General features: G+C 37.7%; 1 protein-coding gene across 15 annotated transcripts in view; it reads right to left on the bottom strand.

The window, feature by feature from the left end:
* The window catches only part of AHI1 (Abelson helper integration site 1), a 259,799-nt gene that overhangs the window by 115,547 nt on the left and 129,415 nt on the right, over positions 1-14,837 (bottom strand). For all 15 annotated transcript variants that reach the window (XR_005217783.1, XM_037842195.1, XM_037842193.1 and 12 more), the window contains one exon: positions 3,514-3,631. Coding sequence is in view for 14 of the 15 variants with exons in the window: in XM_037842195.1 (XP_037698123.1) it covers positions 3,514-3,631 (118 nt within the window). In the remaining variant the exon portion in view is untranslated. The remainder of the gene's footprint in view (positions 1-3,513; positions 3,632-14,837) is intronic.

The following is a 14,837-nucleotide window of genomic DNA, read 5'->3' as shown; positions in this document are numbered from 1 at the left end:
AAAATCAGTTAATTCTGCAGATTACCTTGACATTTGAGTTAGTGAATTAATTCCTTTTGCCCACCCTACCATGTGGACTGAAGTCTTGGAATTTTGGAGGATTGAAATCAGAATTCAATAAAACATTCATTTTCATTTACAGTTTGAAGTTCATTAAATAATATTAATGGAAAACTCTGCCAGTTCTGATGGGATGAGAAAATCCTCTGAAGTCCATTTCCCCTTCCTTAAAATGGAAACCCCCTTTTGCCATCGGCTATGTTTATTGAGAGTCATTCTAATTCCTAATTTTTGCCAAAATGTTTTATTTTCCCTTGAAATACAAGAACCATCATGTTTTCCATCTTAGATGTAATCTATCTTCTACAATGGGTTATTTAAGGACATTCAGCATTTCTAGTGAAATTACAACCAGGATTCCTTTTACATTTCAGCTACATTATCTAAAAGTTTTGCTTTTCTCCATAAAAAATTAGAACCTTAAGAAACATTGGAAAAATAGTTCCTAACTTCAAGAGTGGTCAAGTGAAATAAGTGAATACTTGCCAAATGTATGCAGAATAAAAATGCAAAAATTCACTTCTTCAAATATTATTCAACATATAGAAGCACAAAATTAACTTGACAGATCTCTTATAACTAATGCTGAAGTCATCTGAATAATAATTTTGTTTAAATCAAATATCTTGGCTGTTAAAGAAAATAAGATATGGTAGATAAGCTGGATGAAATATTTGGATATCAAGGTTAATATAGGTTTGTAGGATCTAACTGAGGATGCAAACAAAACTTGGAGAAGACAGAAGCTATCAATTGTTTGCAGAAACCATGCCATCCCTTACCCACCAAACTCCAAGTGTCTAATTTAAAAAGATATTGACAGGAAGATTACATTAATAAATTCATATTAATAAAATGATTCATTTCCTTTTATATACTGTAATATTTAGTCCATATCACTAGGAGAAGGCCTTAAACAAAACAGCCACTTAAAATCATTTCAGAGTGAATAAAGCCAGTGTCCTAGAAATTTTGAGGAATGAAAGAAATGCTTACTTTTCTAGTAGTCTTCATTACCTAGAACTCACCCTGAATAACGTCAATAGAGGCCACAGCACAACTCCTCTTTGGAGTCTAGCCTTCCAGCATGAGAGCCCATGTACAAATATCAATCTCTATATATAGATACACACATACACACACACTTATAATCAATTCCTGCTCTTAAACTTCCCAGCATGAGGACTAGTGGGTCCATCATCTTGACCAGCTCTGAGTAAACAGTTTTTCCCTATATTATACAAAGTCAAACATCTGCAGAAATGACTAGCATGTTTCCAATAGATTTTTCAGTAATGGTTTTATTTTTGAACACCCTATCTGCATTATTTATTCTGTAGCCCTACATTTCAGATTCTGATAGGTTATGTCAAGAGTCAAGAACATGCAATTATTCATCCACTTTTAAAACTGGCTTGAATACTGAACAGAACCACAGAATTTTTCAGATAGAAACTCATCAAATCCCTGTCCTACCTGCAGGGATGAGAGAAAACTGAGGCCTGAAGAAACTACTCAAGATTCTACAGTCATATAGTGATAGAGCCAGGTCTGGAAACTAGTTCATCACCTCATTCCTATTGCCGGAGTATTACCAAAAAGACTGGTTTCAAGAAAATGGATTAATTTGTTCATTTTGCAATGGATCCCATCTTCTGCTATTATAACTTTTCTACACAGTGATATCTCAGTGAACTTTCAGGAAGGCTATACCTTAAAACGAAGTCAGGCACACCAGTAACCCAAAGTCAAGTGCAGCAGTGTTACCAAACATTGCACGGCAAACGGTACCCTCTGGATCGGCATGCATGAGAGAACTCCCCACTTTGGGCCTAGTTGGCCATAGAAAGCTAAAAGCAAAGGGAGCCAATCCCAGGCCCCACTGTGAGGCTGGCAAGGCTGGTCTTTATCACATGCAGCTTCCCCTTGTCCTTTATCTCAATTCTGTATCAGTAATCTCTCTTCCCATTTCAAAGGACTTCCTATCTATCCTCTCTGCTCTTTCCCTTTATATAAAGTTAATTTCATATCCATTATCTACACCTTGCTGGTTGCCACTTAAAAGACATCCTTTGAATTGAATTTTATCAATGTGTTAGCTCAATCATACATTATATTTTAAGCTTTTAATCCTGAAATGTGGAATGAAAGATTTGTTCTCAGAGGAATCTTAGACCTCAGCAGAGGGAGGTGTAGGGATGGAGTGGTGGAAGGAGGGCTACATGGACAAGGTCTTCAGGCAAACCAAGGGTCTACTGAGATGCACAGGTGAGGCTTCAGGGGGTGTAGTCTATGGTGCACACCTGATTGTAAACGACATTGCTCCAACTTCTTACAGATACATGAACACCAGAAATGTAAACAAGCCATTTAAATGCTACATACCTTATTAACAATATAAATATTTTATAGTCACATAGTGCTTTATGTTTTCATATATTGCTATCTCATTTGACCTGCAACGACATATGACAAAGATACCACTCCCAATTTTCCAGTGAAGGTTCCATGGTTCACAGGTAATAAGGATAACAAAAGCCAAAGCCAAGACTGAAGATAAGAGCTCCGAATCCAAGATAAGTAATTTCTCTACAGTAATATGTAATCTATACAGCAATACTAAAATAACTTGTGTGTATCAACTCCAAACACTTTCAAAGTAAAAAAGAAAAGTTATATCGCCCCAATTTCTAAGTAAATTATATTGATCTTTTCAGGCTCAAGTTTCTTCTCATAGTCTTTTTGTCAAAGAAAATCATTTTATTCTCAGCTGTTTCACCTTTCTAAAAGAATTCAATAACACAAAAAACACTGGTCAAAAACATATAGCTCATGACCAGAAAAAGTCATCTTTCAACATCAAAAACCAAACATTCCTTACCTAGAGGTGTTTTTCTGATATCCTTTGAAAACCTTATTCAAATTCATTTAAAACATTAGCTTAAAAATTTGCATTCATCTAGTTCCTTTCAACTCAGTGATTCATATAAATTTTGTAAGCAGCTTCTTTGCATATTTGCCAACTTTGAGGGGACTTGATATCACTGCAGGCTGCATCCTATTTCTGCCAATATGCATTTACCCTGGCTTTCCTCGAAATGAATTATAAAATGGTATTACCCATAAACTATGATTCCTTTATCCAATTGGGAAATTAATATTTAATATTAATCAGGTTTAATTTTATACATGTTTAACACACACCTGTTTTGCTACTCTCAAATTATCTGTTCAGTAGAATACAGATCAAGAATATCTACTGTTAAATTTAAATTTGCTTTTGAAATAAGTTGTGACTTTAAATTAAAATAAGAGATGCTAGAACATAATTCATCAAATGTGAACATCCACCAATCTAATGCTATAAGCTTTCCTTCTGAAGTGAAATAAATGATATAGATTTAAAATACAGCATTTGAACATTGAAAAGAACAAAGTAAGAAAGGGGCTCACCGGTCTGACTGAAACCAAACTGATGGAGAATCCCAGGAGCCGCCAGCATGTCTGTCTGTTTTAACTTAGACTGCTGTGAGGAGGCCAGTGTTGAAGTCAGTGAGTGATTTTTGTTGACCTGTAATAGGAAAGGCAAATCAGAACTTAAAGCGTAATTTCCTGGGTTACTGATGCAAAACCTGCATGAGAAATATGTGCTTACTATACAAACCAGAACACATGGTAGGTCAGAAGGACTGGTAATGGCTTATATGGATAGTTTTTAACATTCACAAAGCAGAATAGTTTTATCAAGGAAGAAGAGAGTGGTAATGAAAACTTAACTATTTGAAATTAAATCCAACTGATTAAAACATTTTGCTTATCATGGACTTGTCATTATTAGTAACTTCAAATAGAGTGGTCAATTTTAAATTACACCAAGAGATGTGAAAAATAAAACCCATCAATTGCTTTCCATTAAGAAAGCATTAAATGCTTCTCACCCACATTTCTCTAACATTTTAGTGAAAGAGCAGGTATTTCCTTTCCAGAGATTGCACGGAAAACGTCTGTAATGTTCATGTTTATACACATCGTGGTGGCATAGATAAAACAGTTGTAACCTAACTTGCCATGCGAGTTAAAATCTACTAAAATCTACTATGCTTGTTTGAGTACAATGGTCTCACAGAAATGAAATGCAGAACAAGAGCAACATTAAAACAATATCTATTGTAGGGAAATAAAGACTAGCTCACAATTCTTAAAAAATGTTTATTAGTATATTCATCTTGTAACTTGGAATTAATTTCAGCAATGACCTAGTCTCCTGCCCATTATTATTAAATCATTCATTGTATATTATTTTTAAAAATCATTTTCAAGAATCATGATAAAATCTGCTGTAATTTTGAAAAATTTGGAAGTTTGATTTTCTGTAATTTACCGAGGAAATGTAATCTGTGAATTAACAAAATGTCAACAGATAGTTTAATATATGTATAAATATTATAGAAAATGGCTCCTTTCCTTTCTCTTTTTTTTAATAATCAAAACCTCACAGAGGACTACCACTGAATTAGTATTTAAAAATCCCCTCTGATGTTCTATATAAGATAGTGTGGGCTGTGCCCTTCATCTGACTCATTATTTACATAATGGTTATAAGTGCTTCTTTTTCTTTCAAACAGTGATAGCAAATGATAAAAGTTTTGTCCTGGAACAAAGAGCTCTTGTATATTTGCGGGAAAAGTCAAGTGATTAAAAGCCATATAATAATATGGTTCTAAAGTACCTAAACTCAGTTATGAAGTCCACTCATAAAAAATTAAAAAATTTTTCAAAGTAGTTAGATGGAGTCAAAAACTACAGCAGTGTTAAAAAATTATCCAGCTTTAACAATTCCACTAGAAGTCATTATTAAACATTGACCAAAATTGGTGGTGACTTTATATTAGTATCTAAAATAACAATGAAATCACTTAAAATCTTTGAGCTGCACTTTCTAACTTAAAATGGAGATGATAAAAATAGACTCTGCTTCATTGGGAATGTGCCAGAGAAGCAGTGATGGTGAACTGATATAATAAAGTGCTGTGCACATATGTTAACCATAAAGCACTAAACAACATATGAAATAAGACACAGATTAAAAGGATTAGATTAAACAGGCAAACCATAAAGTGCTATATTAATCTCAGTGATTATTAACATCACTAGAAGGGTAATTAGGAACATTTAATGTAGTATGATGATGCAGTAAAATTTTCAGAGAACTACATTTTTAAAAGGAAGTACTATAAACAAAATGACATATTTATCACTTAACTCTTTAATCCACTTCTCTTTTTAGAATCATTTTTCAGTTTTACTTCTGTGTTCTTGAAAATTTTTATCCTGCATGTCAAACAAAGTATTTTGAAAAGCTAGTGCAACAGAAGAGGTGTGTGCTGGGGATATACATATATACCCATGTACATGTATTTACACGCACACAAACACACAATACACTTTGCAGTCTTCTTCTCCAGAAACTTACTTGTGCTAAAGCAAAAAATAATACCATAAATAGAACTGGATACTTAAATGCTTCTGCTCAAACAGAAATCTTGTCATTCTTTTTAGATAAAATGCTGTGTGTTTTTTTTTAAAACACACTATTAACTACAATTACACATTCTCCCTAAGATTTTTCTTTTTTTACTTTTCCTCTTTCTTCACACATTTATTTAGAAACTATTCAAATGTCCATAAAGAGATGAGTGGCAACATCAAGTAGACAACTCAATGTCTAAGGTTTGGGATCATTTTTAAATATTACAGTGGTTTTAAATTAGAAGTCAAAGTATTTTTAAAGCTTACTTAAACATATTCACCACTTCATTTAGAGGAAGAAAAATAATAATAACCATTAAATAGAGTGAAGCAATGTCTATTTTTGAAATACATGCTGTGGAAAAGAATTGCTTAATAATTTTACAACAACAGAAAGGTTGGCTAAGATAGTCTACTCTGCACCAACTAACCCTCTTTTACAACACACTTTTCTGCTTGCTTCATGCAAAAACCACAGTCTGCCAAAGTCAGTTTAATACCTCCATGTTGGGAGAAAACTGGAAGCATAAAAATTTAATGAAATTTATAATAGGGAAAAAGGAGAAAATATATCACCTAGAATCTGTGCCAACAAAGCAGTTTTGCCTACTCTTTTAGGGTAGCATCTTTATGCAAAATAAGCAAATACTATAGAAGGAAGTTGATTTTCATATTAAAAAAGTCATTGCCCCAACATAAACTTGAATGCACAAGACTAGACAAGCTAACAGTCAGTTTCCCTTTTAGTGATTAGTTAAGTTTTTAAAGCGCTGGGTGAGCTATAACCCTCATTTCCTTATAAACTTACAAGTCTAATCATTTTAGTTGGTTTCAGAATCATTACATTTACCTGAAGTACAACTGTTGATGTTTCAAGTTGTGAAGACAGTTCAAATTGGTTTTAAATTACAAATAAAAATGTTGATGCTGTTTATATACTTAAATGTTCGCTCCCACCTGCAAAGGACACCAGTCTATTTTCTCCACTAATTCTGAACAATAATGCAGGCAATACTTTGATTTGAAGACAGCCTGGCTGCAAAAATAACAACACCCTGGAAATGCTTTGTTGCAAATCATCTGTCTGTTGTAAAAATTAAAAGCCCAGCATTAAACAGTAAGTTCAACAGAAAACTCAAGCCAAAGTAAGATTTAAGATATCTGAAGACAGATAATACTAACATTCTTCTGATAGCCATTCCAATAGTAGCTTATGTTTATGTAATTTCTTGGTTAGTGAAAACTAAGAAATGAGGTGCTTATGGCATCATAAGAGGAAATTCAAACAACCTCTCTAGGCACTGTGACATTTTCCTTCCAAGCTGAGGCAGTAAAGAGGGATCAAGAAGTAACTCTGTGAGTGGCTGAAAGCCAGAAAAATCTCCCCCTAATTCAGTTCATCACAACTACCTCAACTAAACCAGAATTCAAATTTGAATCAGTCATTAAGAAGCTTCATTTTGTAATATTTAAACAACAGTTTTTTGAGCCTCTACTAGTCCCAAGGACTGGTGATTCAAAGGTGAGGAATATGATTCCTAGCTATGAAGCACAAATTTAAGATCTAGTCCTGGTTCAAGCCACTCATCCAGCAACGTAGCTTAGGGAAAGTCAATTCACCTTGATGCACCCTGGTTTTCTCTAAATTTTTACCTCCTTCCTCTCTTAGCACATTTCCTCGCTTCACACACACAAAAAAATTGGTCGAACCCCATGAACTCCTCACTTCCAAACCTCAGAAAGAATCTAAGTCTTATGCCTGCCCTCATCTCCTTTCTTCTAGTGTCAACGGAAGAGGTGGCTTTTGTTTGAGATTAATCCCTTCACTGATTTTCTTGTGATATCCTTAGAGCTCTTCCAAATTCTACTTTCACATTCCCTACTGGCTATTTCCCCACAGGCTCTAAGGGTAGACCTTTCTACTTGAGTACCAAAACAAACATCAAATAAACAAACCAAATCATTCACCAGGATTCCACAACTTCTTTGAGCTTCACTGAAAGCTAAATTTCTTGAAAAAAAAATAGCACACAGCTGCTACCCAGACACCTCAGCCTTTTACTCTTCAGTTAGCTCCAAAAACGCTTTCCTCCATCAGAACACTAAAACTCAGCACAGGGACTTCAAATGATCAAATTCTGCAGATTCACTTAGTCCTCTGATGCCTGGACGCTGGCTGTTAAATGCTCTCCTCTCTCTGTTTATGGGAAACCATTTTCTGCTGGTTCTCTTCCTAGGGCCAGCCACCCAGTCTCAGTGCCACTCTAGACCCACCAGGCCTTCCCCCCCCAAGCCCCATGCCGACCCCGGGCAAAATCGTAATGTTTTCATTGCTTCATCCGCCTTCTATGCTGATGTTTCTTAAATCTAATTAAATCTAAAACTCCTCTGATGGGTAAGTTCAGAACCAAATGATCCTTTCCCCCACTGTTCACTTCCTGAGGGACAGCTGTCACTCTCCACCGAGTTGTCCAGGCCAGACGGCTGGGAACCATCTCAGACTGCTCCCTCTGCCTCACGTGGGGTCAGTCACTGGGTTGCTTAGCTGTGTTGGCACCTGAGCCCACTCCTTCTCCACAGTCGACGCTCTGGCTCAGGTCTTCCTAGCATCTTCCAAAGGTGATGGTCTCCCAATTTGTTTCTTATCTCTTGTGTGCTTGCTCCCTAATAATCGTTCTGAACTGACACCAGGATGATTTTTCTAAAATGCTAATTTTATTACAAAACTCTTCTGTTTAGCACCCATCATTACAGTCTCTCCAATGTCCCACTAGATAAAGTCCATACTTTTTAGTAAGGCATACAAAGCTTTGTATGTTCTCAAACAACCAACCTCTTCAAGCTTACCACTCTGCCTCCTACAACAACCCGAGTAGAGGTGCCCAGGCCAGCCAGGCTGGTCTGTGCCTCCCTGACTCGGCTCAAGCCGTTCCACGCCCTGGACTGGCCCGCCCTCCCGGCCGCCACCTCCTTGGTGGATGCCAACTCCTCTTTGGAGCCTTTGCTTGGTATTTAATCATCTGTGAAAGGCCTTCCTGGCACTCCCACCAGAACTTCCCTCTCCCTCCTCTGCTCTCCTGTCACCATCACGGCATGGGTAACACTTTTGTGTACTCATTTAATTTGTTTGTTTCTATCAACTAGACTGTAGTCTTCCTGAGAGTAAAGACCAGGCTTTGTATATCTTTCTCTAGTAAATGGCTGGTACAGAACTAGTAAAACCTGTGTTGATGGTCCAATTAGTTAATGCATGTGAAAACAGTTCATATTTTGAGACTTTACCCAAAGCTAAGGGTAAGGCTAAGGTGGTATTTGTATACAAGACTTCTAAAATGTAAGTAACTTCCCAATGATAAAAATCACAGAATGATGGACTTGAAAGTAAGGCACTCATTAAATCCTATGATTTAATAATAAAATTTAAGTGAAAACCACTATTCTACTCAAATCTCAACTTTATTCCTCTACATGATAAAAATATCCAAACTTTCTTTTCTTAATAGACAATTTTAAAAATTAGCTTCTCTATATATTTAAAAATCTTCATGATTTTTTTGGGGAATAGTATGTTCTAAGATTTGACTCTAATATAGATTATTTTTTATCTTTATAGAATTCTTCTACTAAACATAGTTCAATAAACACTTATTTGGCTGTTTTGATATTCATCTAGGGGAGGTGAGATTAAGGATTAAAAAAAAAACACATAAAGCCCCCAGGCTTCAAGAATCTTACAAAGAAGTAGGGAGACATAGACAGGTAAAGATTAGGGGTTGAGGCAATACTATGTAAAATCAAGAATAGGGAAGGGAAAAGAAGGGAAAGGAAGGGCAAGGACATCTGTAAATTATAATTTCCTATAACTAAAGAGGTACTGCAATTTCAGAGCGATGTAAGGCTTCCCAAACCAATTAGAATCTGGCAAGCAATCAGATGAGCACTCTTCCATTATCAAATCTGTATCTGAACATCCTGCCACATTTCCCTCCATTAGTACCCAGGACTGCATTCCCTCTCACTGTTTCGAGGTCTCAACTCTACTAATTACCACCTACAGCTATATGACCAACTTTTTTTCCATTACCACTTGAATTATTACCATGAGCAAATAAATATGATTTAATATTGTCCATCTGATAGTCCCCTCCAGCTCTTGCCCTATTTCTTCTCTGCTCCCCATTAACAGCAACATTTCTTCAAAGAATGGCCTGTACTTGCAGTCTCAATTTTCTCAACTCCCATTCTACTTTCAACCCACTTGAATTATGCTTTTGTCTCTTCCACTTACTAAAACGGCTTTTATACAGTAGCCCAAGGGCATCACCTTGCTGAATGCAAGGGTCAGCCCTCTGTTCTTCTTTCTCTCACTCTCTCAGCAGGACGTGCCAGGGCATAGCTCTCCTCTGCTCTAGGCCTCTCTGACACACTCCGTTTTGGACCAGGAGCTTGGCACTGACTACACCCCTACCCTGGGTGACCAGACAACCTGACAGCTTAAAGAAAGTGGTCCCCACATCTTTAACCCTGATCTCGCCCCAGAGTTCAAAACTCATGTATCCAATTGCCTTCTTAATAGTAACACTCATATCTAAGATGTCCCTAAAAACTGCTCCCTTCACCCCAGCATCCTTCATCTCATTAAAAGGCACCACCGGAGGCGGGGCAAGATGGCAGACTGGTGAGCTGTATGTTTTAGTTACTCCTCCAGGAAAGTAGGTAAAAAGCCAGGAACTGCGTGGACTGGACACCACAGAGCAATCTGTCTTTGGGCATACTTCATACAACACTCATGAAAACGTGGAACTGCTGAGATCAGCGAAATCTGTAAGTTTTTGCGGCCAGGGGACCCGCGCCCCTCCCTGCCAGGCTCAGTCCCGGGGGAGGAGGGGCTGTCAGCTCCAGGAAGGAGAAGGGAGAATTGCAGTGGCTGCTCTTATCGGAAACTCATTCTACTGATTCAAACTCCAACCATGGATAGACTGAGACCAGACACCAGAGACTCTGAGAGCAGCCAGCCCAGCAGAGAGGAGACAGGCATAGAAAAAAAAAACACAAAAAACTCCAAAATAAAAGCAGAGGATTTTTGGAGTTCTGGTGAACACAGAAAGGGGAAGGGCGGAGATCAGGCCTTGAGGCGCATATGCAAATCCCAAAGCAAGGCTGATCTCTCTGCCCTGTGCACCTTTCCTTAATGGCCCTGGTTGCTTTGTCTATTAGCATTTCAATAACCCATTAGATCTCTGAGGAGGGCCGTTTTTTTTTTTTTTTTTTTTTTTTTAAATCCTTTTTGCTTTTTCTAAAACAATTACTCTAAGAAGCTCAATACAGAAAGCTTCAAAGAATTGAAATTTGGGCACGTCAAGTCAAGAGCAGAACTAAGAGAGCTCTGAGACAAAAGGCAATAATCCAGTGGCTGAGAAAATTCACTAAACAACACAACTTCCCAAGAAAAGGGGGGTGTCCGCTCACAGCCACCATCCTGGTGGACAGGAAACACTCCTGCCCATCGCCAGCCCCATAGCCCAGAGCTGCCCCAGACAACCCAGTGTGACGGAAGTGCTTCAAATAACAGGCACACACCACAAAACTGGGCGTGGACATTAGCCTTCCCTGCAACCTCAGCTGAATGTCCCAGAGCTGGGAAGGGGGAGCAGTGTGAATTAACAGAGCCCCATTCAGCCATCATTTGAGCAGACTGGGAGCCTCCCAACACAGCCCAGCAGCCCAGAACTGCCCTGGTGGGACGGCACTCACCTGTGACATAGCACAGTCATCCCTCAACAGAGGACCCGGGGTGCACAGCCTGGAATAGGGGCCCACTTGCAAGTCTCAGTAGCAGAGACAAACTGTGGCAGGACTGAACTGAAGGATTAGACTATTGCAGTAGCTTTAAAACTCTAGGAACATCAGGGAGATTTGATTGTTAGGGCCACCCCCCCTCCCCGACTGCCCAGAAACACGCCCCACATACAGGGCAGGCAACACCAACTACACATGCAAGCTTGGTACACCAATTGGGCCCCACAAGACTCACTCCCCCACTCACCAAAAAGGCTAAGCAGGGGAGATCTGGCTTGTGGAGAACAGGTGGCTCGTGGACGCCACCTGCTGGTTAGTTAGAGAAAGTGTACTCCACGAAGCTGTAGATCTGATAAATTAGAGATAAGGACTTCAACTGGTCTACAAACCCTAAAAGAACCCTATCAAGTTCAGCAAATGCCACGAGGCCAAAAACAACAGAAAATTATAAAGCATATGAAAAAACCAGACGATATGGATAACCCAAGCCCAAGCACCCAAATCAAAAGACCAGAAGAGACACACCTAGAGCAGCTACTCAAAGAACTAAAGATGAACAATGAGACCATAGTACGGGATATGAAGGAAATCAAGAAGACCCTAGAAGAGCATAAAGAAGACATTGCAAGACTAAATAAAAAAATGGATGATCTTATGGAAATTAAAGAAACTGTTGACCAAATTAAAAAGATTCTGGACACTCATAGTACAAGACTAGAGGAAGTTGAACAACGAATCAGTGACCTGGAAGATGACAGAATGGAAAATGAAAGCATAAAAGAAAGAATGGGGAAAAAAATTGAAAAACTCGAAATGGACCTCAGGGATATGATAGATAATATGAAACGTCCGAATATAAGACTCATTGGTGTCCCAGAAGGGGAAGAAAAGGGTAAAGGTCTAGGAAGAGTATTCAAAGAAATTGTTGGGGAAAACTTCCCAAATCTTCTAAACAACATAAATACACAAATCATAAATGCTCAGCGAACTCCAAATAGAATAAATCCAAAAAAACCCACTCCGAGACATATACTGATCACACTGTCAAACATAGAAGAGAAGGAGCAAGTTCTGAAAGCAGCAAGAGAAAAGCAATTCACCACATACAAAGGAAACAGCATAAGACTAAGTAGTGACTACTCAGCAGCCACCATGGAGGCGAGAAGGCAGTGGCACGATATATTTAAAATTCTGAGTGAGAGGAATTTCCAGCCAAGAATACTTTATCCAGCAAAGCTCTCCTTCAAATTTGAGGGAGAGCTTAAATTTTTCACAGACAAAGAAATGCTGAGAGAATTTGCTAACAAGAGACCTGCCCTACTGGAGATACTAAAGGGAGCCCTACAGACAGAGAAACAAAGACAGGACAGAGAGACTTGGAGAAAGGTTCAGTACTAAAGAGATTCGGCATGGGTACAATAAAGGATATTAATAGAGAGAGGGAAAAATATGGCAAACATAATCCAAAGGATAAGATGGCCGATTCAAGAAATGCCTTCACGGTTTTAACGTTGAATGTAAATGGATTAAACTCCCCAATTAAAAGATATAGATTCGCAGAATGGATCAAAAAAAATGAACCATCAATATGTTGCATACAAGAGACTCATCTTAGACACAGGGACACAAAGAAACTGAAAGTGAAAGGATGGAAAAAAATATTTCATGCAAGCTACAGCCAAAAGAAAGCAGGTGTAGCAATATTAATCTCAGATAAAATAGACTTCAAATGCAGGGATGTTTTGAGAGACAAAGAAGGCCACTACATACTAATAAAAGGGGCAATTCAGCAAGAAGAAATAACAATCGTAAATGTCTATGCACCCAATCAAGGTGCCACAAAATACATGAGAGAAACATTGGCAAAACTAAAGGAAGCAATTGATGTTTCCACAATAATTGTGGGAGACTTCAACACATCACTCTCTCCTATAGATAGATCAACCAGACAGAAGACCAATAAGGAAATTGAAAACCTAAACAATCTGATAAATGAATTAGATTTAACAGACATCTACAGGACATTACATCCCAAATCACCAGGATACACATACTTTTCTAGTGCTCACGGAACTTTCTCCAGAATAGATCATATGCTGGGACATAAAACAAGCCTCAATAAATTTAAAAAGATTGAAATTATTCAAAGCACATTCTCTGACCACAATGGAATACAATTAGAAGTCAATAACCATCAGAGACTTAGAAAATTCACAAATACCTGGAGGTTAAACAACACACTCCTAAACAATCAGTGGGTTAAAGAAGAAATAGCAAGAGAAATTGCTAAATATATAGAGACGAATGAAAATGAGAACACAACATACCAAAACCTATGGGATGCAGCAAAAGCAGTGCTAAGGGGGAAATTTATAGCACTAAACGCATATATTAAAAAGGAAGAAAGAGCCAAAATCAAAGAACTAATGGATCAACTGAAGAAGCTAGAAAATGAACAGCAAACCAATCCTAAACCAAGTACAAGAAAAGAAATAACAAGGATTAAAGCAGAAATAAATGACATAGAGAACAAAAAAACAATAGAAAGGATAAATATCACCAAAAGTTGGTTCTTTGAGAAGATCAACAAGATTGACAAGCCCCTAGCTAGACTGACAAAATCAAAAAGAGAGAAGACCCATATAAACAAAATAATGAATGAAAAAGGTGACATAACTGCAGATCCTGAAGAAATTAAAAAAATTATAAGAGGATATTATGAACAACTGTATGGCAACAAACTGGATAATGTAGAAGAAATGGACAATTTCCTGGAAACATATGAACAACCTAGACTGACCAGAGAAGAAATAGAAGACCTCAACCAACCCATCACAAGCAAAGAGATCCAATCAGTCATCAAAAATCTTCCCACAAATAAATGCCCAGGGCCAGATGGCTTCACGGGGGAATTCTACCAAACTTTCCAGAAAGAACTGACACCAATCTTACTCAAACTCTTTCAAAACATTGAAAAAAATGGAACACTACCTAACTCATTTTATGAAGCTAACATCAATCTAATACCAAAACCAGGCAAAGATGCTACAAAAAAGGAAAACTACCGGCCAATCTCCCTAATGAATATAGATGCAAAAATCCTCAACAAAATACTTGCAAATCGAATCCAAAGACACATTAAAAAAATCATACACCATGACCAAGTGGGGTTCATTCCAGGCATGCAAGGATGGTTCAACATCAGAAAAACAATCAATGTATTACAACACATTAAAAACTCGAAAGGGAAAAATCAATTGATCATCTCAATAGATGCTGAAAAAGCATTTGACAAAATCCAACATCCCTTTTTGATAAAAACACTTCAAAAGGTAGGAATTGAAGGAAACTTCCTCAACATGATAAAGAGCATATATGAAAAACCCACAGCCAGCATAGTACTCAATGGTGAGAGACTGAAAGCCTTCCCTCTAAGATCAGGAACAAGA

Source organism: Choloepus didactylus, chromosome 7, assembly GCF_015220235.1.
Source record: "Choloepus didactylus isolate mChoDid1 chromosome 7, mChoDid1.pri, whole genome shotgun sequence".
In the NCBI taxonomy this organism is placed as follows: domain Eukaryota; kingdom Metazoa; phylum Chordata; class Mammalia; order Pilosa; family Megalonychidae; genus Choloepus; species Choloepus didactylus.
Note: the sequence above shows the minus strand (reverse complement) of the source record. Positions and strands in the feature narration are given on the sequence as shown.